The sequence below is a fragment of the Antechinus flavipes genome, chromosome X (genome assembly GCF_016432865.1).
Source record: "Antechinus flavipes isolate AdamAnt ecotype Samford, QLD, Australia chromosome X, AdamAnt_v2, whole genome shotgun sequence".
NCBI lineage: Eukaryota > Metazoa > Chordata > Mammalia > Dasyuromorphia > Dasyuridae > Antechinus > Antechinus flavipes.
In genome coordinates, this window is record NC_067404.1 from 23385822 (window position 1) to 23410769 (window position 24948).

General features: G+C 39.7%; 1 protein-coding gene across 2 annotated transcripts in view; it reads right to left on the reverse strand.

The window, feature by feature from the left end:
- AFF2 (ALF transcription elongation factor 2) overlaps window positions 1-24948 on the reverse strand; it is a 589532-nt gene that overhangs the window by 307472 nt on the left and 257112 nt on the right. For both annotated transcript variants that reach the window (XM_051968827.1, XM_051968826.1), the window contains exon 3: window positions 19065-19952. In XM_051968827.1, the coding sequence (XP_051824787.1) occupies window positions 19065-19952 (888 nt within the window). The remainder of the gene's footprint in view (window positions 1-19064; window positions 19953-24948) is intronic.

Here is a 24948-nt window from a genome sequence, read left to right on the forward strand (position 1 = left end):
CTCCCTCTCCCATCCCTCGTCTTGTCTTCATCTCCCATCCCTTGTCCCATCTCTTGTTTATCTTTCATCTTGGTTTCTCTCTGCCTGTGGTCTCTTGCCCCTCATCTGTCTCTGTCTCTAGTCCCATCTCTGTTTCCCATCCCATTTTTTGTCCCTCATCCTGTCCCCCTTGCCATCTCCTGTCCCGTTTCCCGTCCCATCTCATCTCCTATTCCTCATCCTCTCATTTGTCTTTCATCTCAATTTCTCTCTGTCTCTAGACTCTTGTCCCTCTTCTATCTCATCTCTAATCCCTCGTCTAAGTCTCTCGTGCCTCGTCCATCTCTTTCCTCCCTCTTCTGTCTCTCGTCCCTCAGGACATCCCTGTCTCCTGTCTCCCATCTCCATCTCCCATCCTGTCTCTGTCTCTTGTCTCTCTCTGCCCCTCCTCCCCATCCCATCTCCATCCTTCCTCCCCATCCCGTCTTTGTCCCTCTTCCCCATCCCATCTCCGTCTCTCCTCCCTCATCTTGTTTGAGTCTCTGTCACTCATCCCTCATCTCTGTCTCTCTCTGTCTCTGGTCCCTTGTCCCATCTCGGTCCCTCATCCCTTGTCCCATCTCTGTCCCTCATCCCGTCTCTATCCCTTGTCCCATCTCTATCCCTCATCCCATCTCTGTCTCACCTCTCATCTGTCTCTCTCCTCTTTCATCTGTCTCTGTCTCTCATCTGCCCCTCATCAGTTTCTATCTCTTGCTTCTCATCTGTCTCTGTCTCTCATCTCAGTCTCTCTCTGTCTCTGTCTCTCATCCCTTGTCCTGTCGCTATCTCTTGTCTCTCATCTCTCGTCCTGTCTCTGTCTCTTTCTCTCATCTGTTTCTGTGTCTTGTCCCATCTCTGTCTCTCATTTGTCTCTCATCTTTCATCCCATCTCTGTATCTCATCCCTTATCTGTCTCTGGTCTTTCATCCCTTGTCTCATCTCTGTCCCTTGCCCCTTATCCCATCTCTGTCTCTCATCTCATTACTTGAGCTGTCTCTTGTCACTCATCCTGTCTCTTGTCTCTCATCCCATCTCTTGTCTGTTGTCCTATCTCAGTCTCTTACCCAATCTGTCTCTGCCTCTCATCCCTCATCTGTTTTTGTATCTTACCCCTCATCTCTCTCTGTCTCTTGTCTTTGATCTTTCTCTGTCTCTGGTCTGTGTCTCTCATCTGTCTCTGGTCTTTCATCTCTCATCTCTTGTCCCATCTCTGTCTCTTGTCCTGTCTCTCATCCATCTCTCATACCTCATCCTGTCTCTCATACCTTGTCCTGTTTCTTATACCATCTCCTGTCTCTTGTCCCTCATCTGTCATTGTCCCTCATCCCTCGTCCCATTCGGTATCTCTTGTCTGTCTCTATGTCTCATGACTCATCTCTTTTTCTCTCTCTCATCTCTGGTCTCTCATCTGTCTCTGGTCTCTGTCTCTCGTATGTCTCTGTTCTCTCATCCCATATCTTTCTCTTATCCCTCATCTCTCTTTCCATCTCTCACTCTCATCCCTTCTCCATCTCTCGCCCTGTTTCTCATCTCGTTTCTGTCTCTCATCCTGTCTTTTGTCTCTCATCCCTTGTCCCATCTGTGTTTCTTGTCTGTCTCTGTCTCTCATTCTCCCTCCCTCCCTCCCCTTCTCTCTCCCTCTCCTGCTCTCTCTCATCCCATGTCTTTCTGTCTTTCTCTTGTCTCTCATCTCTTGTCCCATCTCTGTCATTGGGGATATCCCATCTCTCATCTCTCATCCCAAACCTTGTCTTGTACCTTGTCCTGTACCTTATCCCGTCTCCTGAGCCTCGTCCTATCTCTCATATCCCATCCCATCTCTCATCTCCCATGCCTCATCTCATCTCTCGTCTCCCGTCCCATCTCATCTCCCATCCTGTCTCTTGTCCCGTCTCTTGTCCCATCTCCCATCCCATCTCTCATCTCCTGTCCCATCTCTCGTCCTGTCTCTTGTCACCCATCTTTCATCTGTCTCTTGTCTCCCACCCCTCATCTGTCTCTTTTTCTTCATCTGTCTCTCATCTCTCATCTATCTCTTGTCTCATCTGTCTCTCATCCCTTGTCCCATTTGTCTCTTGTCTGTCTCTGTCTCTTGTCCCTCATCTCTCTCTCTCTGTCTTGTCTTTGGTCTCTCATCTGTCTCTGTCCCTCCTACCATGTTTGTCTCTCTGTGTGTCTCTCATCCCATGTCTGTCTCTCATCTCTTATCTTGTCTCTGTCTCTCAAGTGTCTCCATTTTTGTTTGTCTGCCCCTGTCTGTCTCTGGTTTGTCTTTGTCTCTGGTCTGTGTTTGTGTCTGTCTCTGGTCTGTATCTGTGTCTTGCCTGTCTGTGCCTGTGTCTCGTCTGTGTCTGTTGTCTATCTGTCTGTCTCTGTCTCTTGTCTATCTTCTTTGTCTCTTGTCTATCTCTGTCTCTTGTCTGTCTCTTGTCTATCTATCTCTTGCCTGTCTGTCACTTGTCTATCCGTCTCTGCCTCTTGTCTGTCTCTCATCTGTCTATTCATCTCACATCTGTCTATCTGTCTCTCGTCTGTCTATCCTCTCTCATCTGTCTATACATTTCTGTCTCTCATCTGTCTGTCCGTCTCTCTCCCTGCATCTCCTCTGCCCCTCCATCCATCCCTGTGTCTCGTCTGCCTGTCCGTCCGTCCCCGTGTCTCGTCTGCCCGTCCATCCCTGTCTCTCATCTGCCCCTCTCGTCTGTCCGTCTGTGTGTCTCACCTGTCTGTCCCTGTGTCTCATCTGTCTGTCCCCGAGTCTCATCTGCCTGTATATCTCCGTTTCTCATCTGCCTCAGTCCCTGTCTCATTTGTCCACCTGTCCCTGTCTCATCTGCCTGTCCCTGTCTCTCGTCCGCCTGTCTGTCCCCATGTCTCATCTGTCTCTCTCCCTCTGTCCCTCTCCCTCCTAGCCCCCCACCCCCATTCCACAGAAGTCGCTGGCCATCACTTCTTTGTTCTCTCGCATCTCAAATTTAGCATGTCCAAAACAGAGCTCATTAAACCTCCCCAATTCCCTATTTCAGTTGAGAATTTTTCCTGGTTCTGCTAGTCATTCTCAGCTCCTCCTCTTCCTCCACCTCCTCTTCCTCATCCACGTCCTGCCACTTTGCTTGTGTCACTTCTCTCTAGTCTGATCATTGCTCTAGGTTAGGTACGTTCACCTCATTAATACAAAGGCTTTGGAACTTCCTCTACCTGGCTCACCTAATTTCCTCTTCTAACCCATTGTCTATATGGCTGCCAAACAATCAGACTAATTAAAGCACAGATCTGAACATGTCATTTGCTGTTTGCAGAAGGTTCGAGCCTTCTTCTCTTGGCATAAAACACAAGCTCTGCAACTTGCCATTTAAAGACCTTTTGAGTCTCTCCCCAGCCTATGTTTATTTCCAGGCTTATGTCACATTAATCCCCTCAGAGCACATTGCATTTTGGGCAAATTGGCCTAACTCCCATTCCTTGAATTCAGCATTTCATCTCTGGCCTCCGTGCTTTTTGAACAGGCAAACCTGGGATGCGGTCCTTTTTCATCTCAGCCTCTGATCCTTTGCTTTCTTCCAGACTTGGATCAGGATTTTTTTTCCTAGCACTCTGATCATTCTGACCCTTTCTAGGCTCCTAGATGGAATCAAATGCAGCACATAGAGTCCAGACCAGAATTCCAATCCACTTTCACATACTTCCTAGCTGTGACCCCAAGCAAGTCATTTCACCTCCTCCTGCCTCAGTTTCCTTAACTGTAAAATGAAACTGATAATATTATTTACCTCACAAATTGTTGTGAAGATCAAATGAGATATATAGAAAGCACTTAGTATAGAACCTGGAACATAATCGGTGCTTAATAAATGTTTTTCCCTTCCCTTCAAATTATCTTGGACTTATTAACATGGGTAAATTTGGTAACTGACAGTAGAATATAAACTCCTTGAAAACAGAGATTACTGTCCCTTTATTGGATATTTGTATCCTGAGTACCTAGCATACTGTTATGCACACAACAGGCACTTAAAATGCTCACTTAGTTGAAAGACTGATCATTAAACCACTCATAGAGACTCTCTCCGGTATTTTCAAATGCCCTTTTTTGTGATTATCAATAAAAGGATAATTTAAAAGGAAATTAATAGTTCTCCATAAGTTTGTTGAATACACACACACACACATACACATACACATACGGGTGTATGTAAATATATTCTTACTTGATCCTCACAATAATCCTCTGACTAGGGCTTCTTAAACTTTTCCCATTCACAATCCTTTTTCACCCAAGAAAAGTTTTACAAGGCTTGGGGTATATAAGTATATAAAATAGGTATACAAATCAAGCATTTAGTGATAATAAATCATCATTTTTCAATACCCTCATTCAGTTACAAGACTCCATATGAGATCCCAAACCAGAGTTTAAATCGCTGGGCTATGTAGTACTCTGCAAACTTTAAAGAACTACATAAATGCCAGGCATTGGGATTATTATTTTTTTTCACCTTGGCACATAATACAGTCAACAGACACTCAATAAATGACTAGGAAATGTCTGAATTGACTCATTAATGCTTCCATTAAGTATACATAACGCATTTCAACTTAGATAGAGGATTGGATAATTTTATTGCTTCTATCCCTATAAATGGTGATTTTGTTGAGCTTGGCTTGTGCAAATTATTGTATTCATAAAGCCTATAACCCCCTAATTTCTAATCAGTTACTTATTTCAAAAGTCTCCTCCCCATGCATATTTAAAGTAAAAATCTGCATCTGCGGCATTAAGTATTTACTAAGAGTTAAAGGAAACCTTCTGTTACAATTGTCTGGTGAATTTGCAAGCCAGAGCTGGTAATAGAATGAAATATGATTTGGGGATTTTATCCACCAAGGGAGGGGAAAGGGTCAAGGCACAGAGAAAATAATATGAAATCACCTCAAGGTCACAGTGCACAAGAACAAACATGTGCTCTTTGAATGGAAATATATTTAGATTGCCAACAATAATGGACACCAGTATCTTTTGTTATCAGAGCTTTGCTGTCATAGGTCTCATGGATGTTTACACTCACCCAACTGAGAAACCAAGTCCATTGATCTAGAGAGCAATTCGGTGTGCGGTTTTCATTTTTTTTTTGCAAGATTCTTTTGCAAATAACTTCTGAAATGAATAATTAAGAAGGCCATTCCAAATAAATATTAGTTTTCTCCTAAACCCTGTTCTCAAGTCATTTTTATGCCTTTAAATTTTAAAGGTAATGATGAGCTCACCCATTGCCAAGCAAATGAACACTAATTCTCGGGATAAATAAAGCTATAGTTTCCTACGGACTGTGTAGACAAAAAGGAATCTGGGCTTCAACAAAGCAGGAAGCATAGCATATATCCAGTTCAAACTCTTGACTCATCTTAATGAACAAAGGCATATAGGATTTACAAGGCTGAACTTGGGAAGCAAGAAAACCTGGTTTAAACTACAACCTTAACCATCAGCTACTAACTGCAGGACCCAGGCAAAATTATTTCCAATCTCTCCTAGTTTCTCAATCTGCATAATACAGGTGGCTAATATTAGTGCTTAAAAAGACTGTTGAGAGAATCCAAAGAGGAAATGTGTTCAAGACATTTGCAAATCTTAAAATGATATACAAAGTAATATACATTACTAGCATCACCACTACTATCACCACAAAGAAGTAATTTGAAAATAGACACCCTTACAAGAATTTTTCTTTTCTTAATCCTGTATCTTTAGTGACTGTGTGAGCCTATCATCAATTTCAATTTAAAAAAAAATCAAGGGAATCGGCCTCCAGAGTGATCGTATAGGTGGGGGTACTTTCAGGAAACCATTCTTTGTGAAGTATTTTTGCTTATTTGGAAAAGAATGAAGACATTTGTCCCCATCTACTTAGAATATATTCCATTGCAATTAAATCCCACTAAGGAAAACTGAGGTTCCTTCACTCATTTATTATCAAATCAACATATAGTTTAATGTTCAAAAGCATTATCAATTAATGCACAGAAAAAATTTATCCTGGATTTTGATTAATCCCACTGAACAACTGCAGTACTGCTGAATCGTGTGTGTGTGTGTGTGTGTGTGTGTGTGTGTGTGTGTTTTGTATATATGTACACACACATATATATGTATATGTATGTGTATACACATACACACACACAACTGTTGCCTGGTTTCGTCTCAAAGTACTGGCACTAAGTTCTTCTAAAACTCCAAATGCTAAGTTCAGGAAGATTCAAAACATACTGTATAGTTATAGTTTTTCTTCCCAGAAGGTAAAATGAACATATTTATGTGGGAGGAATTCCTTGTTCTTTACAAAGTCAAAATATAGAAAGAATCTTTTTAAAGTTTTTTTTTAAACCGGGGGAATATGCTGGCCATCATCAACCAATCAAAGAATTTTTAACCTAGAATATAATACATGGGAAGGGACAAAGCTGTACATTCAATTTTCCATCATTTTATTAACTGTTTTTTAAAAATTCCCAAATGAAAAACATCACTACTAGCTTTTAAGGATTTTTCCAGTTTTGAAGCGACAATTTATTTCCATGAAGTTGCACAAAAAAGGAAAAAGAAACAAAGAAAACCCATGGAAGATTCTTAGGAGAGGGGCAATGATAAGATATCAACACATTGTGACTCTCACTGGTGAATAGGATGCTCCCATCAGTGAGATCACCAAGCAAAATATATAATGCTCTACTTACTTGAAGAGGAAGTATGCCAAAAGATTTGGGGTTAGTTCCCAGATAGACCAGTGAAGAGGTACAAGACCTTGGGAACTGAAATTCAGTTTTCTCAAGACCAAAGTGAAGATGAGAAGTGCTAATGAGATATGTATACAGATCAGATATAGAAAGTCTACCTGACAGATGAAAGTTGTTATTACAAATACCAGAACTTTTCATCGTGTCTAAGGAAAATTATTATTCCTCTCTTCTCTTATAAATGGCTTAATATGCAAAATGCTCAACAAACGTTAAACCCCTACATAAATGCTAACTATCATCAAAAATCCCCCCTCTACCTCTTTTTGTTCCAGTTACTCTCCTTTTCTGGAAAGGTGCTGAGAGAGATTGAATATTGCTTCCTAGTGAAAGACTGAGCATTGGCTCCTTAAAGCAAGTGAATAGGTAGAGATCATCAGTTTGGGGGTCACATGGTCGATGTTGATGAGTCAATCTCTATTCTACTAATCCCAAAAGAACCATTTCTTCCTCCATGTCAGATCAGGGACCTGGAGCACATGCTTTATTGCTATGACTCTCCAGTTCATTCTACTACTGTAGACAAAGCTAACGCCTCCTCCAGGTTCATTCCGGGATGAAGCTTTTAGAAACTGGTTTAGTTGGATTTCAAAAGGTTACAAATATGGCAACGAAATCCATAACTGAGAGAAAATTGAAATTTTCACTTGTTTTCACTTCAGAAGTTATTCAATTTATTGCCTCTTTTTCTGTAAAGTTCCATAAATTACTCCCAAAGAAAGATATTAATTTTTAAACAGCAACACAAAAGAGGCAATTTATATGACATAAATCCCTCAAGCAATCAGAAAATAATTTCCATTTTTATCTTGACAAGTATTTTCAACAAGCAGCACTTCATTTATATTAATCAATTTCCCACCATCTCTGTACAGTATCATGATGCACGCTTTACAGCACGAGAAAAAGCAAGAAGAGCAGAAAACGCCACTGACTGTCGGAGCTGGGAGGAGCTGCAGCGGGCATTGCTAAGATGCCCTCTGCCCACGTACTTTGGCACTAAGGGCCACAGAAAAAGCTTCAACTTTACACTACCACAAGTCAACAGTTTAGCTGGAGAAGTAAAAGCATGCAGTATTGGAAATAAGACCCAGACAATTTAACTGCATCGTACTTTGCAAACCCTAAGGAGCTACCGAAATGCCACCTGTTGTTCCATCGGTTGTGACTGAGTTGTCCCTAGCCCAAAATCTTCCCTGGCACATCGATTTTGCTGTTAGATTCAGTGTTGCGTGTCAAAGAACTCAGACTCTGACCTATTCATATTTCTCAAACCAACTGAGAGCAAGGCAAGTTAAAGCTTACCAACGCCCAAGGGCAGCAGGGGATCCAAAAGAATACAAAACAACTCCACCAGTTAGCTTTCTTGGAGGTGCTTCCCCCACAGGAGAATAGTGAGTAGGTGCAGGGATTCCTCAACAGCAGCAGGCATCCATTTGTCTTTGGAAGTTAGGCCCCAGATCTCCAGACCCAGGCCCAGCCCTCTCTCTCCAGATGGCGCTGGGCCCGTTACTCAGGTTCAGGTAGTCACAGGTGCAGGAAATCTGTGACATAACACACAGTTCAACTCAACAAGCATTTATTGAGCACCTACTACATGCTAAGCATGGCACTAGACTGGAGGGATGTAAAGAATAGTCCCTAATTTCATAGAGATCACAAAGAGATCAAAAATGGTCAGAGGCAGATGTCACACTGCATAACTTGGGGCATATTTGGAGGGAATGAGTGTGAGAGTAGAAAAACAATCCATCTTCCTCCTCTCTGGAATTGAAAAAACGTGCCCCTTTAATCCCCGTGCCGACACATGATTGGACTCACTCTATTGACTAACTCATCATTTCTTCCACTGAACACTTGTGGCGCTTTTGAGGCTCACATCCAACCTTTAGCTATCTGTTTTCATCCCTTACCATTCTTCTTCTGCATAGCTTGGCAGATTCAACTCAAGCAGACTGTTTATGGGCTCCTTCGATCTTAGGCCTTTCTTTCTTGGCAACCCCCTCACTCACACGCATTATTCCTTCACTCTGTTCATTATTTCATCTGATCTCTTCTCCCCTTCACGACAACTCAAATCAAAGCTCACTTCTTCCAAGGACTCTCAGATGATAGGTACCCTGACCTGTCCTTCATTCTGTCCTTCCTTAGCATATATGTATTTCATCTGTGCTAAATATTTATTGTGAACTTCTGTGCAATTGTTCTCAATCACTTTAGCTCAGGAAAAAAATCCAATCTGAAGTTTGAGAAAATCAATTCTCAAGTCCTGGGGACACGGGCAAATTACTTATTTTTCTGTGAACCTCCTCAGGGCAACACATCCTAAAGATACAGGTTTAGAACTGAAAAGGATGTTAGTTGATCTAGCAAGCTAATTCTACAGGATAAAACCAGGGCATACAGAGGCTGAGTCTTTGTCCAAGATCACTAAGGTAATAAGTGGCAAACACAGAATTTGAATTCAGATCTGCTGAGCCCAAACCCATTACACTTTCTAATTTATGTTGCTGTTTCTGCTTGGAGAGAGAAAGAGGGAAAAGGGAGGAAAGAGAGAGAGGAGAAGAGAGAGACAGAGACAGAGAGACAGAGGCAGGGAGGGGAGAGAGGGAAGGAGAATGGGTCAGCAAAGAGTCAGGAAGACCCAAGTTCAAATCCAGCCTCAGACACTTACCAGTGCCTCAACCTTGGTCTGTCTCAGTTTCCTCATCAATAAGAAGTAGATAATCACGACAACTACTCTTCAGGTTGTTGGTGAGGACAAAATTACATTTCTGTAATGTGCTTTGCAAATTTTAAAGCACTATATAAATATTAGCTATTATTATTCTCATTTGCCACATAACCAGATGATTTGTAACCAACGCCACTGTTTCATTCAAATTAAAATAATGGTCAAAGACATGAGTAAATGAAAAGATCATATAGTGAGCCCTCAGGCTGAGAACCCAGTAAAATCCAAGTCAAATCCAATGCATTTAGCAGATCAGCTTTCAAATATTTCTGTGAAGCATTTACTGTTGGCCATGTTGCACTGAAGATTTTGAGAAAGGTAAAAAAAAGCTACAGGAGGCAAATCTGTAAATAGCAGCAATCAATCTGCTGATTTGGACCTCAGTTTCTTCATCTGTAAAATTAGCTCATAATCTAACATCTTTTTCCAATTCTACATCTATGTTCCTATGATATTTCATCTGGAGGAAGTACTTTCCCATGCCCTTCAGGACTTTGGAACTATTTTTCTCAAAAGCATTCTTTATATCACCGGCCATCAACATGATCAACACCTCAAACATTTTAAGAAGGCTCTGGAATAATAGTCACCAACTACTTGCCTAGATTGACACTGTTCTTGAAAGAAACTGTCATGAAGGTAAATGATACCTTTCTTGTGCAAACCACCATTGAAAAGCAAACCGCATGAAATGGGAGAGCTGGGGTTCCCTCCATGCTTGCTTCTTTTCTGGTTCTTCTTTGTGTAGAAAAAATGCTCTTATTTATTAGTATTCTTTTAAAGGAAGAACTTCACTGAAGTATATCCTACAGCCTTTTGTAATCATAGGGTTGTGCCCATAGGAGGAGGTTAATAAATGTTTGTTGAAAGAATCAAGGAGGAGCACATACATATATACATATACATATAAGACATATATTATACATGTGTGTATACACACACACACACACACACACACACACACACACACACACACATATAAAATTACTTTATCGTCTCCCTAAGCTTTAGCTTCTCATTCAGTAAAATGGGACTCAGTTAGAGTCATTAATTTCTAAGGTCCCTTCCAGCTCCAAACAAATGAAATACATGGAGTATTATCCACATTCTCAACAACACATACAAATTAATTGAGAAGCATTTTCAATTGCCAGAAAGTTGGGTATAGAACTTTCTGTAAGTGATCTCAAGCACAGTTAGGCCCTCTACTTGTTGCCACTTATCAACCTTCCATACCTTCTCATGATGTGCACTGACTACCAATGTCTTAGGGAAATTCTGGCACTGCATTTCTGCCACTCTGAACAGTTTTCAAAGAGTTTTTATTGATAGGATCCCATTTCAGAACTCAGAAAATAGATAAGGCAGAAATGAGCTCCACTTCAGAGACCCAGTGATGCTCTGTGGCTTTTCCTACAATAACCCAGGTCTCCTAATCCTCAGATCACTGTCACTCCCACTCACCTATGGCTACTGTTTGTGATACTAGGCCATTCTGGAGAAACTGATTTGGTCAGGGAGCAGCAGATGCCTGAGGAAGCAGCTAGTTTGATGTAATGATTATGTCCGTTCCCACTTTGTATGGGACCACTTCTGTCTCCATATGTTATATTTATCTTTGTGGTGAGTCACTTTATTTAGTTCCCCAAAGCCTGCTGCTCCTAATCAGGTTGTTTCACTGAAAGACTCTTGCTACTGGAATTCCAACGAGATAGAACCGTGGCAATCTTATGAACCAAGGGGAAGCCGGATGGAAAGGTCTACTCGGTTGTGTCATGAGGGACACATTAAAAATATCACAAGAAAATGACTCCTGACCATATTTGTCAATGAAATGCACATTGTTGTGAACTTTAATATCACAAGAAAAAATTGTTCTTTTATGTTTTGAACCACTGATATGAACCCATATGAAATATGAACCCAAAAAGGAAATGTCTACTCAGACTAGATTGAGCTCATTCCTCTCACATTCCAAAAGTGCTGAGAAAGAAAATTTGCCCACAGAAACAAAAGCAGACCATGGGCTACTGACCGAAATGGAGAACTGGATTCTGATCCAGCAACCATGTGACTTCAGGGAGACCCCCCCTGACCTCTGAGACTTGGCTTCCTCCTTTCTAAACATTGGATGATGATTCCTGCCCCAATTAATTTACAAAGCTATGGCACTGAAGGGACCAAAAGAGAGGCAGCCTGGTGTCAAGGAGAGAGTGCTAAACTCAGGTAAAGAAGATCAGGGTTTAAAACCCCACCTCAAAACACTTACCAGCTCTGTGAAAATTAACCTCTCTGAGCCTCAGTTTATTCATCTGTAAAGTAAAGATTATAGTAGCACATATTTCACAGAGGATCAAATGATATGCAAAACTTTTTAATGCTGCAGGTGAGCTATTATTACTGTTAAATGAGATGACAAATACTGTGAAACTGGAGAATACTGTGGAAATATAAAGGCTGGTTGTTAGTTATCATCAGATACTCTGGATGGTAACCAGAGTGGTGTATTAAAAAACAGCAACTAAAGATTGCTTGTCTTCCAACCCCATTGAAAATAAATAAAATAAATCTGATTTTGAAAATTAATAAATAATTAGAGAAGTTCTCTCTAAAATCCTTTATATATACTATTTTGCCTCAAATTAATATGGTCCTCTTTCTACCTGCTCATTTCCCACACTCCTTAATACCACATAAGAACAGGCTTTTTATGACTGTCCAACAAGTCCTAAGCCAATCAATGTTCCAGTAATAACAGCTGGATGTGGAACATACATGACAAAAACAACACTCATCTGCATCCTGAATCTGGCCAAATCTGTTCCTAGAAGAAAGAGAAAAATAGAAGCTTTCCATCTTTTACAAGGTGGAGACAAAGGATTATGAGGAACTTCCCATCTTTCAGGCAAAATGTAGCCCATGATTGGTATCCTCTAGATCCCAGTTTCTTAAACTGTGGTTTGTGACCCCATATGGGGTCAGGTAACTGAATATAGGGGTTGCGAAATTATGATTACCAGGAAATGTTTGATTTGTATACCCATTTTAGACACCTATATACCTAGGATCACGTGAAAATTTCTTAGGTGAAAAGGGGTTGGGAGTGGAAAAAGTTGAAGAAGGCCTGTTCTAGACCGAGTCAGAATAAAGGACTATGAACATAAAAGGCTTGATGTTCAAGATATACAAGAAGTAAATGTTGGTGGTGGTCCATATTTACCCATTTTCCAAAGGTGTCTACAAACTTCTAGGAAGTTTTATAAACATATATAACATGTATTTTTTTTTCTTTCATGCTCAACTGACTCTACAGTTGCTTTATAGAAAATGTTGTGGGTGGGTCGGGTTGCCTCCTTGTCCCGGCTACTAGACTAACAATGATAGCCAACCTTTTCATAGAGTTCTAGGGTTCACAAAGCACTTCATATACTGGGCATTCATTTACTTGAGCTTTTTGGGTGAAGCAGCTGCTACTATTCTTCTCATTTTACAGAAGAGAAAATTGCTCCTAGAAGAAATTAAATGATTTACTAGTTCTTGAACCTATAGCTAGCAAGTGTCAGGCAGGGCTGAGTATAGATCCTGCTGACCCCAAGCCCGGAATTCTAATCATCATACCACACAACCTTTCGATAGTCTGCTTGGGCTCCACATGAACCACAGAAAATAGTTACTGACTGTTTTATTGTGGAATTAGCCTATTTGAATAATGAGCCTTGTAAAAGGTGAAGGCACTTAAAACTATATAAGTGCATAAAAAATTGGGATTTGAACTGTTTGTTAATCCTGACACTGCCAAAAATTGGCTTGCAGATTTCAGGGCCCAGATACCATCGGGTGTTAAACTAAGCTGGCAACCAGTGAGCATGTGGTATAAAGCGCTCAAGCCATGTGTGCTTTTCACATACCCACTATTATCCGAGTTGATATGTAAGCTCAAAAATTAATCCCTATACCTGAAAAAGCAGATGCCAGAGTTAAAGAGGAAGCAAAATGCAGAAAATCCCGGCACTTTAAGATACGCTCGTTTTCTTCATAATGAGAAGATTGGGATACAAGCTATCATAGCCGTGTGTATTGAGAAACTCCAATCAGAAAAGGCCAGAGTTTGCTGTTCTTGCTGATATTGGGGGCTGAGATTAAAATGTAAGCCTTTACTAGGAGAATCAATATAGTTCAGGAACAACTAGCAGAGTAATACATTAACAACCTTCAGGAAGCATTCTGAGGAGGAAAAGGCCCCCATTACTGACCCTTTCTTGACTATACAAAACAAGCTAAAGATTTCACAGCCATGCATGTCTTAAAGTGGCAGCAACAATCTCTCAAAGGATCTCACTGCCCATATCTATCCAGGGAAAGTAAGGCTATGAATGAAATAGGCATCTCTCATTAGTCCCGTGAAGTACGTCACACTTTTTCTGAAATCTCTCTTATTTTCCTCATCCCTTGCTGACGTCCTCCCCAAATTTCAAGACTCATCTCACGAGTGACATTGTCCATGAAGCCTTTCCTCCTCATCCCGGGTAGAGAGGCTGCCTTTGAGCTCCATTAGTTCTGTTTTTCTAGCCTGCTTCTCCAGCTGCCTTTTTTGGAGGGTCATTTCATATGCACTTTATCTTTCCCAATTAAACTGTAGCAGGCCTCGCACCTCAAGGCTTAGCACACAACCTCGTAGCGGAGGATGGAGCAGGGGCTGATAGAAGCCTCCTACGTTTCACTGCTTTATCCTGGCCTAAATTAGAAAGTGGCCCAGAGAAGAGATCACCTAGCCCAGACCCAAATTTTTAAGACATGAGGGATACCCAGCACAGAGTTAAGGCATCGGATAAAAGTGATAAAACTGAGCTTGCTCTCCCCTAAGCCAAATAACCACCTGTCTCTATGGGGACAATCATTTTAGGGTGGAGGGCAATGTGGGGAGTTGGCTTAAGGTTACTGAATTGAGATGTTCAAAATGTCAAACATGAATAAGTATTTGACCACGGGTCACAGGTTGCCATTTCCCAAAGAAGAAGAAAAGGAGCACTCTTAGGCTACCTTATTGCCTATTGGCTTGACTAGTGGAGTGTTCTCCTTGTCACTTTTATCCTTCTTTATGCTTGGAAGATACCTTCCATCTAAGGAAGCTGGAGAATTAGCATCTTTCAAGTCACAAGGGACACTAGGCACTCAGTGACTAAGTTCCCCATTTGCTCTTTTATTGTTTGCCACACAGGTCTAGTATCTAGTATAACTACATAGTACAATCCCACTGGTTTTGGAATCAGAGGGCTTCCTTTAGTTCTGTTCCCTGTGAGACTTTAAGAGACGGCCCTGCCCCTCAGTATCCTTGGCGGTAACATGAAGGCATTGGACTAGTCGATCTCTAAGGTTTCTTATAGCTGTATATCTTATTAGAGGCCATAAAGTTATTTCACTCCCACACATTCATGAAAACAAATGTGACAATAGAATCAATGTCTACAATCAGAGTAAAAGAGTTCAGTGTCATTGGTGTGCAGTCATTTCTGATTAAGTTGAAATTAAACCAGTTAGCTATAACTTTGAATTGAGTGATGTTTTTCCTCCAAACATACTGTAAATAAAATTCACGATGCACTCCAACAGAGAACCTCAGACTGTACATTCTGTTTGTGAATGGAAAGACATCCTTTCATTGGGCAGAACCCCATGTATCATCTCTGTGGAGCTCCTTAGGCTCATCCATAATCCACAAAACCGTTTAATGACTTTCTAGGCAGTCCCTTTCTAGTCCCTAAAGACTAGAGTTTACTATTTACTTCCTAATAAATAAAGTTAATTACACTCATATGATTCATGACTCAGGATATAAAGCAAAGCAACTAAAGCCACAAATGGGGACACTCATTTTTCATTGGGGTAACAAAGCTAGTCATGAAAGAGCTCACGCCAAATCCCTGTGTTCACATCGATTTCATTTAAATGATAAGAGCAGGAAGCAGTTTTGAAGGAAATGAATAAGTCAATCCCACTGCAAACGAACTTTGAGGAAAGGGCATGCTATATTATTGTTACACTTTAGAGAGCTCACTAACCTGACCATTACTTGAATAGATGGGGCAACTTGAGCCATGAATCTGCCTTTCTATCACTGATGCTTTTGTGAAAATGTAATTATTTACTTGCCAAACAATCCTAGTGACAGATTGGACCAAAGTATATAAGCTGTCTACACCAGCAGCTTTTTATCCTAAGGTAAAAATAAACAGAAACATCTGTAATGTAATCACGTACAAAGCTACATTTATTAACAAATGCATTTTCTAATAAAACACCATCTGCAAGCAACCCTCTACTTCCACTTGATATAAATAGGTCTTTTACTGTTTTCAGATGCAGTTCCCAGAAAATTATTCCAAGCTCAACTGCAAAACACATCAGTCTTTGTTGCTGTCTGGAATGGTAATAAATACAGTAACTTCAAGTTTTAAAATAGTCCAACAAATGATTGGTTCAAAGAAAATACTCTAATTGAAAAGTTGACCTTTCATAGTAAAATAGTCTAAAACTCAATTACCCTTATTCCTAATGTGAAAATGCGAAGAAGCTAAGGAATGTCCTAGAAAGAGCAACCACCTCACCTGTAGCTGCCCTCACCATCTTTCAATGATACTTTGGGATTGTGTGACTCAGAGGCCCACTCATCTATACAGTTTCTGATAGATTCTGCTGAAGAGTAATTCAGAACCAAAAAGAACGTATGCTGTGGGTGCGTACACCAGGTTCCTCTCGGCAGAGTTTGGTGTTCTCAAGCAAAGTGAAAAAATGGAGTGTTTCATCAATAAATGCTTCTGCACAAACTCTCAAAAGAACACTCCGTTTTTACCATAGACCTGGAGACTGCTAGACTAACCAGTCCCGATGCTTGGAAGTCTTGGCGCCAGGACCTAAGATGGAATTTAAGTGCTATTGAAAAATGCATCAAGATTTAATGGGGTGAATTTTCAGAGTCTTGGTTAGAGTTTTAGCCACATAAATTCCATTAGGTACAAAGCTGCACAAGACTCCACCCTGTCTATATTTATGCCCACACTTCCACCTCCACAACTTTGAGTACTCCCTCTGTTTGGCCACCTTACATCTCATTTCCTTTCCTTTTCATCATAGGGTTGGTGCACATTATTCTCTAAAACTAGAAACTCCTCCATTTCAGAGCACTAAGGCACTCTTTGTCCCCTCCCTTCTAAAATCTTACTTACCTAGTGCAGCCACCCTCCTTCCCCCCTCCAACCCACGCTTTCTTGATTTTGTCTTTCATCCCTCTCTCATTAAGCCTTTATTCCACACGAGCCATTTTCCACAAAAGGATGTTCTAGTGACAATATCCATTCCTCAGACAGAGGCCCTTTTTCTTACATAATTTATCTCATAACCACACTCTGCTCCTTGGCTAACCATCACAAAAGTTGACTTTACTGAAGCAGTGCTTTAAAAGCAGACTTCATGTTGGTAGCAATTCAGTTCCTCACAATGATAGCCTCTAGCCAAAGTATGAAGGAATTTTTAAATCTAGGTCAGGCTTAGTGTTATTAAGGTTTTGTTTATTTGAAATACTCTTAAAAAGAGGTGATTTAATTCGATTCAAATGTTGAAAAAGGCCTAGGACCAAATACCTATTTTGGTTCCTGGATTCTCCAGGAGAGCCCTTTTGTGGCAGTGCCATTTCCTGACTGGTCCTGAGTGGCCATCATGAATAGGAGAAGTTGGTGAAAACTGCTACCAAAGGAAAGGAAGAGGACAAGAGTTGAATTTACATCCCAACCCATTACAGACCACTCCTCTTCAAAGTCATACCTTTAAAAGAAAATTTTCAGGACTGAAATCCCACAAAATATTGCACATTATCCATTGAGATTTATCTACAAACATACAAAATTCTATAGACTACCATACTGATTAGTCATATTTACAGTCAAATTTTGGGAAAATAGAGTTGAATTTATTTTGCAAAAAGTTCATTTTACCTTATGATACAGACAATACAGACAAGTATCTGTGAACAACTATTACAACAAGGATAAAAGTCTTCAGAAAGGAAAATATAAGGAAAAACAAACATTTAAAATACATAATCAACAGCCCAATCCTCCCTCCTTTGGGTGGATCTATTCTCTGAAATCACCATTCTCTTCTGAGTAAGACTCAAAAAAAAGTTGAAATGTAGAAGCAGATAAATCTTTAGGGTGTTCACCAGCTTGGTTGTAAGGTAAAAAGATAGTTAGGGATCAGCCAAGCTTAACACCATTATTTTCCCAATGGGGAAACTGAGAGTCAGTTACTTGTCCAAGGACACTGTACTAGATAGTGGTAGAGGGGGAGCAAGAGCCTTATCTATCAAACTACCTATAAAATCCCAGGAATTTTGGGAATTCCACCCATTTCAACACCTCCAACGTGAATCTTATTCAGGGAAAATATAACATGGTGATGTCGTTTACGAAGGATCCAGTTGCTTCCAATCAAACACTTAGAGCTGGCAACACAGACAAGTGTACAAGGCAGTGTCTCACGTGGTATGATGTGAGAAGCACTAGCAAAGACCACTCTGCCACCAAAAATCCTCTCCTTGTCTTCCCCAGGTACCACTGCATCATTTGCTAGTCATTCCTTTGGGCTAAGCCTTATCTTTTAGCAAGCATTGCTTCCCAGAGGAGATAACTCATGAAATCCCTGGCACTTTTCGGTCTGAATTCGTTTAGCAGCTCATTTTCTTTTCTATAATGATTAGCCTGCGTGCCTGGAGAGGACAGGGCTGTCTCAATAAAATTCACCAGTTTGTCTAGAAAGAACTCGGCAAGCATTGAGGAAACGCAATATTCTTAAAATATGCCTTTACCTTCTGGCTCCAGTATTTCATTCTTTCACATGATGGCATCTTTATGTTTAGGCTACCTTCTTATCTAGAGAAGACCTGTTATCAATTATAACTTAGTGGTGACCTTTCTTCCTCTCATGTATAAACTAAGATGACTAGTCTGCACTGTACTTCAAAATACTAAAACTATGTTTCTTGGGGGTGGGGGGAGAAATGTGTAATTCAGACTTTTCATCTTCCAAAGCTCTATCTGGTGACCAGTAATCCAGCTCAGTGTGGTGGCTCAATGGCTGGCCTTGAAGTCAGGGAGGCCTGCGTTCTAGTTCAGCCTCTTCCACGAACTAGATGTGTGAGCCTGGGCAAGTCATTGAAGCTCTTAGGGGCCCAGACATTCCCCTAAGATCATATGTTACCGACAAGCTGTTGATCTGCATTGGTGAAGGGAGTTTCCGCAGCAGGACCTGCGGTCATGAAATCACATGTCCAGACCCCCCCAAAAAAAAATCAGTCATGGAGTTTAACCCTTTCCCTAAAGAAGTTTAACCCTTCTGCTGAAGAGAAGGGGTTAAACTGGAACGTTGAAGCTTCCTGTGTATCTTTTGCTCAACGTGGTAAATGAGAACTGACTGTAAACACAGTCAACTAAAAAAATGCAGAATTGTAAAAAAAATTACTTACTTCACTTGGCTGAGGGATGGTGAGCTTTGTGAGTTTAGTCTTTGAAGTGGCTGCACTAGGTTTTCCCTCCAGCACTGTCCCAAATGTTTGACTTGAAAATCCACTCTCAATTTCAAGCAACGGCTTCATTGTTGGGGAGAAGTCTGGTAGTTGCTCCTGACCGTCCATGGGCCTCACATAAGCGGTAGGCTTCTGCTGAACCACGCTCGTTTTGCAGTAAAGGCCTTGTGGGAAATTTTGAATCGCAAGACTACTGGCTGCAGAGAGTAAAGATGTAGAAGGGAGCGGAGAAATAGGCCCATTTGCTAAAAATTCAAAATCTATTGGGGATGGGCATTGAATGCTCTCTTTATAAGAAGCCTCTCCACCACTGGACTTTGAATGGCTAAGTCTTCTTGCATGAGATACTGCTACCATGCTGGCATCCTCCATTCCTCCATTTTTGGACTGTTCTGTTGGACAGTTGAACAGGTCTTCATATCTGCCTTGAGACTGATCATGGGAAGAGCTGTGTTTCATTCGACTAGGCTGCCCAGCAGACTGGTTTGCCTGAGTAACGGTGGAGCTGTGACCAGCTCGTTGCCAATCACCTCTTGCTTTTTTGATGGTCTGATGACTGTGTAATACACTTGAACTCGAGGTCACTGAAGTCGGGGGAGGCACTGATGCTGCTGAATTGCTACAGCTCTGATGAGGTACGATCATCCGGTTCCTTTGTTCGGGAAAAAAGCTTGATTCATTTTTTTCAGTGGGAGTCTGGGGTACAGAATTCTTGGGGATTCCCACTAGTTGGCTCTGATTGGAATGATTGGTTAATAAGTCCTTCATTTCATCATAGTTTCCCAGTGTGTTCTGGACGCGGCTGGCAAGTGCATCACCTTTGTTTGTCTAAAGTAACAAAAAGATGGGGGTGAGAAAGGAGAGAAAGAATCAATAGGTTTGTGCTTAATAATGTTAATGATTCAAACAGATGCCCCCAAACGACTAGCAATTAGGATACGTTCAAATGGTCATACAACTTCAAAGTTTTCACAGAAAAAGAAAAGTAACAAGAAAAAGAAGCAAGTATTCAAAATGGCCTCATAAAATCAACTGGCAAGTTTAACATTTGTATACTTCAAGCCTTTTGGTTGAGAGCTAATTGTACATTATGCCACTTCTATGACTTTTTATGTGAAAATTCTTTAGTTTTACATCAATGATCATAAGCAGAGTTGTGACATTTGCTATCGAGATCAAAAGTAATGCAAAACTCTGACCAATTAATCGAGTGAATGGCAATGAAATATTTTTCTTCTGTATGTTCTTAATGTATTACCTTCCTAATCTACACTGTCATGTAAGATGTTTAGCCTACTAAAAAAAAGTAGCACTTCTACTGTACTGTAGATGAGGATACAAGGATTTTAAAAGCATCATCTACTAATAAAACATTTAAAGAAGAATCCATTTTTTCAATGAAAAGAACCACAAAAATGAACAGGCCCCGCCTTTAGCTTCTGGGGGTGTCAATGTTTTCAGAATAGTGATTTCCTATTTATTTGTTCTGAAATGGCAGTAATTATTCAGCAAACAATGCCTCAAACAACACTGCTGTCTTTTCAATGTTTTGAAGCAAAACGTCATCAACTAAATTGTTGCTTAAGAAATCAAAGACAAAGATTATGTTCTTTAAAGTATTGCTTTGAATTTTTTTGGAAGTATGTATGATGTATTAACATTGCTCCATCTGTACTCTGATATCTCTATCTCATCTGCAATCTCTCCTAATTTGGTGGCTTCTTGCCTACAAAGCAAGCTTTCTATATCACTTGACCATACCATTCCCTCAAGCACTTGAACTCCAGTTTTCTTCCTTTTCACAGACAAACTTTTACATAAAAAGGCTCAAATCCAATCATTTGCTGGCTACATCCCTCCACCTCCCCAACCTTTGTAACCTGGCTTCTAACCCTACCAAAATCTGAAACAGTTCTCTCCAAGGCCAATAGCCTTTTCCCAGTTCTTATTCTACTTGACCACTGCCATTTTTGATGCTGTCAACCATAACCTCCTCCTGAAAACTCTCTTCTTCTTTAGCTTCTAGGATTACTCTCTTAGTTTTCTTCCTACCTGTCTGACCATTCTTTATGAGTTTTCCTTGCTGGATAATCATAACCTTACCCAATAATTGCTGGTATCTCCCAAGATAACATGGTGGGCTCCTTTTCTTTCTATTCTATCCCTAAGAGATCGACTTCCAAGGATCTGATCATCTCTAAACAGACAACTTCCAAGTCTACTTATCAAGCACTGAACCTTCTTATGAACTGAACTCTCACATCACTCTCTGTCATGGACAACTCCATCTAGATCTCCTAAAGATATGTCTAAGTCAGCATGTCTAAAACAAAACTCACTATATTTTATTCAAGACCAAACCCTCTTCTAAATTTTCCCATTTCTATTGATGATACCACCTATAATTCTCGTCATGCAGCTTTACAATCTAAATGTCGACCCTGACACTCTCCTTTCCCTCCTCCATATTGGGTTGCCAAGTTTTACTGACTCTACTTCCACAACATCTTTTGCATATCCCCCCTTTTGTCCATTTCCACAGCTTCTATCTTAGTTCGAGACTTTAGCATATCTCATCTGCACTAGCATAATATACACTTTGGTATTCTTCTCCCCTCTGCAATCCATCATTTCTCGAGCTGCCAAACTAATATTCTAATTACATCACCCCACCCTATCTACCCCTACTTTCCCCACAAAAAAACAAGGCTAGAGTATAAATATACATTTTTCTGTCTGGCAATGAAAGCCCTCCTTAATCTAATTTCCATCTATATCTTATTCTTCTTATTATATATCTACATCTTATTTCATATTATGCACACACACATACACACACACTATATTACTGAGTTGCTAGTTGTCATCGTACACAACATTCAGTCTCCTTCTTTTGTGGCTTTGCAAGACTCTCTCCCATGCCTGAAAGATAGTCCCTATCTCACCTCCCCTCACAGACTCTCTGGTTCCCTTCAAAGAATAGATCAGGTGTTATCTTTATTGGAGACCTTTCTTGAGCCTCATAATTGATATTATTCCATCCTTCCTGATATGATTTTAGATTCTTTTGGATATTTGATATTCACTTACTTGTTTACCTGCTGTATCTCCTCCCCAAGACTAATTAAGCTCCTTGAAGCTAAAGATTGTTATATTTTGGTCTTTGTCTCCCCAAGGTCTAGCATAGGGCCTGATACAAAATGGGCATTTGATAATTGACTGAATTGAATTTGGTCCAATCTGTGAGTTATGGCACTTAAGGATGAGATCACTGACTGGGGGGGGGGGGGGGGAGAATGCACATGGCCATGAAAAACAGGAAAAACTGAATGACTCACAGAGGAAATTAAAAAAAAAGGAACCTTGGCCCTAGCAGCCATTTTGATATGGATTTGAAGTCAAAGGACCTGGGTTTGAACCTCAGTTCTACTACTAACTAGCTTGGATAAGTCACAAACTCTCCGAGCCTTTGGTTGAAAGAATAATAATATGTCAAAAAAAATAATATGACCTACATCACAGATTTGGTGTGAATATCAAATGAGAAGATTATTGTATCAGACCACTACAGGGAGCTAAATACTACCTTCATAGGTTAAGAAAGTCCGTATATTTCTAGAGAAGTATCTGAAGCATCAAAGAAAAAATGTTTCAGTTATCTCAAGAATTAAGCAAAAATAATGAAATTTTCATATTTAGATTTTTGCTTTTTAGTAAAATTCTTTAATATAACTTGTATAACGCAGGTGAATTAAAAAAAATCTAGCCTGATTCTGTTTTGGTCCAGATCTGAGATTCCATCAATGTAGAAAACCCCCAATGTGGAAACTCCCTTCATTGATATAAACAGGTATGTCACCTAAAACTTATAGTCTTAAAGGTAGCTGCCTTAAGCAGTGAGAAGTTAAATAACTCACCTATGGTCGTACAGAAAATAAACATCAGAGACAGGACCTGAATTCAAGTTTTCTTGATTTTACAACTATCCTCTATCACCATTATGCCACACTGGTAATCCATTTTACTTATTCATAGGAAATTCATATTGTATAATATTCATTTAAAGATTTTGATTTAAATATTAACTTTTTGGGTTTTTCTTAGCAAAAAATTCACTGATTTTCAGAAGGAGATTTGCATGATATATTGAGAAAGTATAATTAACTCAAAATTACTTTTATCCACTGAGAGTCCTTAGCTGGGTCATTTCTCTTTCCGTAGTAAAAATTATCTTCTCTCTGAACCAAAAACAAGCAAGAATTACTCAATAAGCCCATTGGATGAGAGTCAAAGTCAAATTCTAGACAACTATCTATCCGAAAATAAGGAGACGTCATAGTGCAAGAATGATATATGTTAAACTCTTAGATGGTTGCTTTTTTTGTCCCTTTACCAGATGTCTGTCTAACGTTTATCACCATCTAGAAATATTCAGGCTGATGGGGGAAACTGCAACACTCCAATTTTGCATTTTATAGGTTTTCATTTGACTTTCCCTGTAAGTCTCCCCACACAAGCAGTGGAACATAGGATAGTGTTCTCTTTCTAGCTCTTATAAGTATGGCTTTAGAAGCAAGAGAGGGGCCATTTTTATTTGTACTAGTTCTAATTTTAGTATCATTGGAGAAGTATGAAAATACCATTCCTGGTTTGCTTCTGAGTCTATTTTCCAATTTTGCTTACTTTTAGCATACCTGGGATTTTGGATATAAGTATAATTTTTAAAGTAAGGTTTAAATAGGATTTTTACAAAATAAATTTTGTAAGGTTAAATATAATTTTGTATGAAAACATCAAAATAATGCTGAATTTTAAAAGATACTTTTTATATAGTCATATTTCCTTCCTTGGAACTCTCATAGTGCTTTGTTTCCATTCACTTTAATTCAATTCAAATATTTATTAAATGATTCCTATAGGCAAGAAGCAGTATTAGACACTGAGACAATAGACAAAAAATGAAAAAGTTTACTTCAAAAACCTTGCACTCTATTAAAAAGCTTCTGTGCAAAGAAAATCAATGCAGTTACAATGAGAAAGGAATCAATTAACTGAGGAAAAATTTTTGCACCAAATTTCTCTGACAAAGGTCTAATATAAAAGACATAAGAAATACATACATACATATATATAGCGTGTATGTGTATATGTATATACATATATATACACACACATAAATATAAGAACAAGAGTCACTTCCCCAGATAAATGGTGAAGGGATATGAATATACAGTTTTTGAAAGGAGAAATGCTAGCTATCAATACCTATGTTAAAATTCCAAATCATCAATAAGAGAAAAATAAAATATGTTTGAAGTCTCTTTTGAAATCCATCCAATTATCAAACATGGCAAAAGAAGAGAATGACAATTATTGGATGTGATGGGGATGGTGGTAACGAACAGGCAAGGTAATATACTACTGATAAAGCTGCAAAAAGCCCAGCCATTCTGAAAAATATTCTGGAACTAGACCCATAACATCTGAGCTGTGCCTACCCTCTGACCCAGTAATGCCATTATGAGACCTATACTCCAAAAAAGTCAAAGACAGAGGAAAAGAACCTATATACCAAAAAAATTTATAGCATCATGTGCTTTTATTGTAGGAAAGAATTAGGAAGTGAGCACTCATCAATTTGGAAGTGTATGAACAAATAATAGCATGTGAGTGCAATGGAATATCACTGTACCACAAGATATAACAAAAGGGGTGTCTACAGAAAAACCAGGGAACACTTTAATGAACCAATGCAGAGTAAAGTGAATAGAATCAGGATAATTTGTACAAAGAACTACAATAATGTAAAGAAAAACAACTGAAT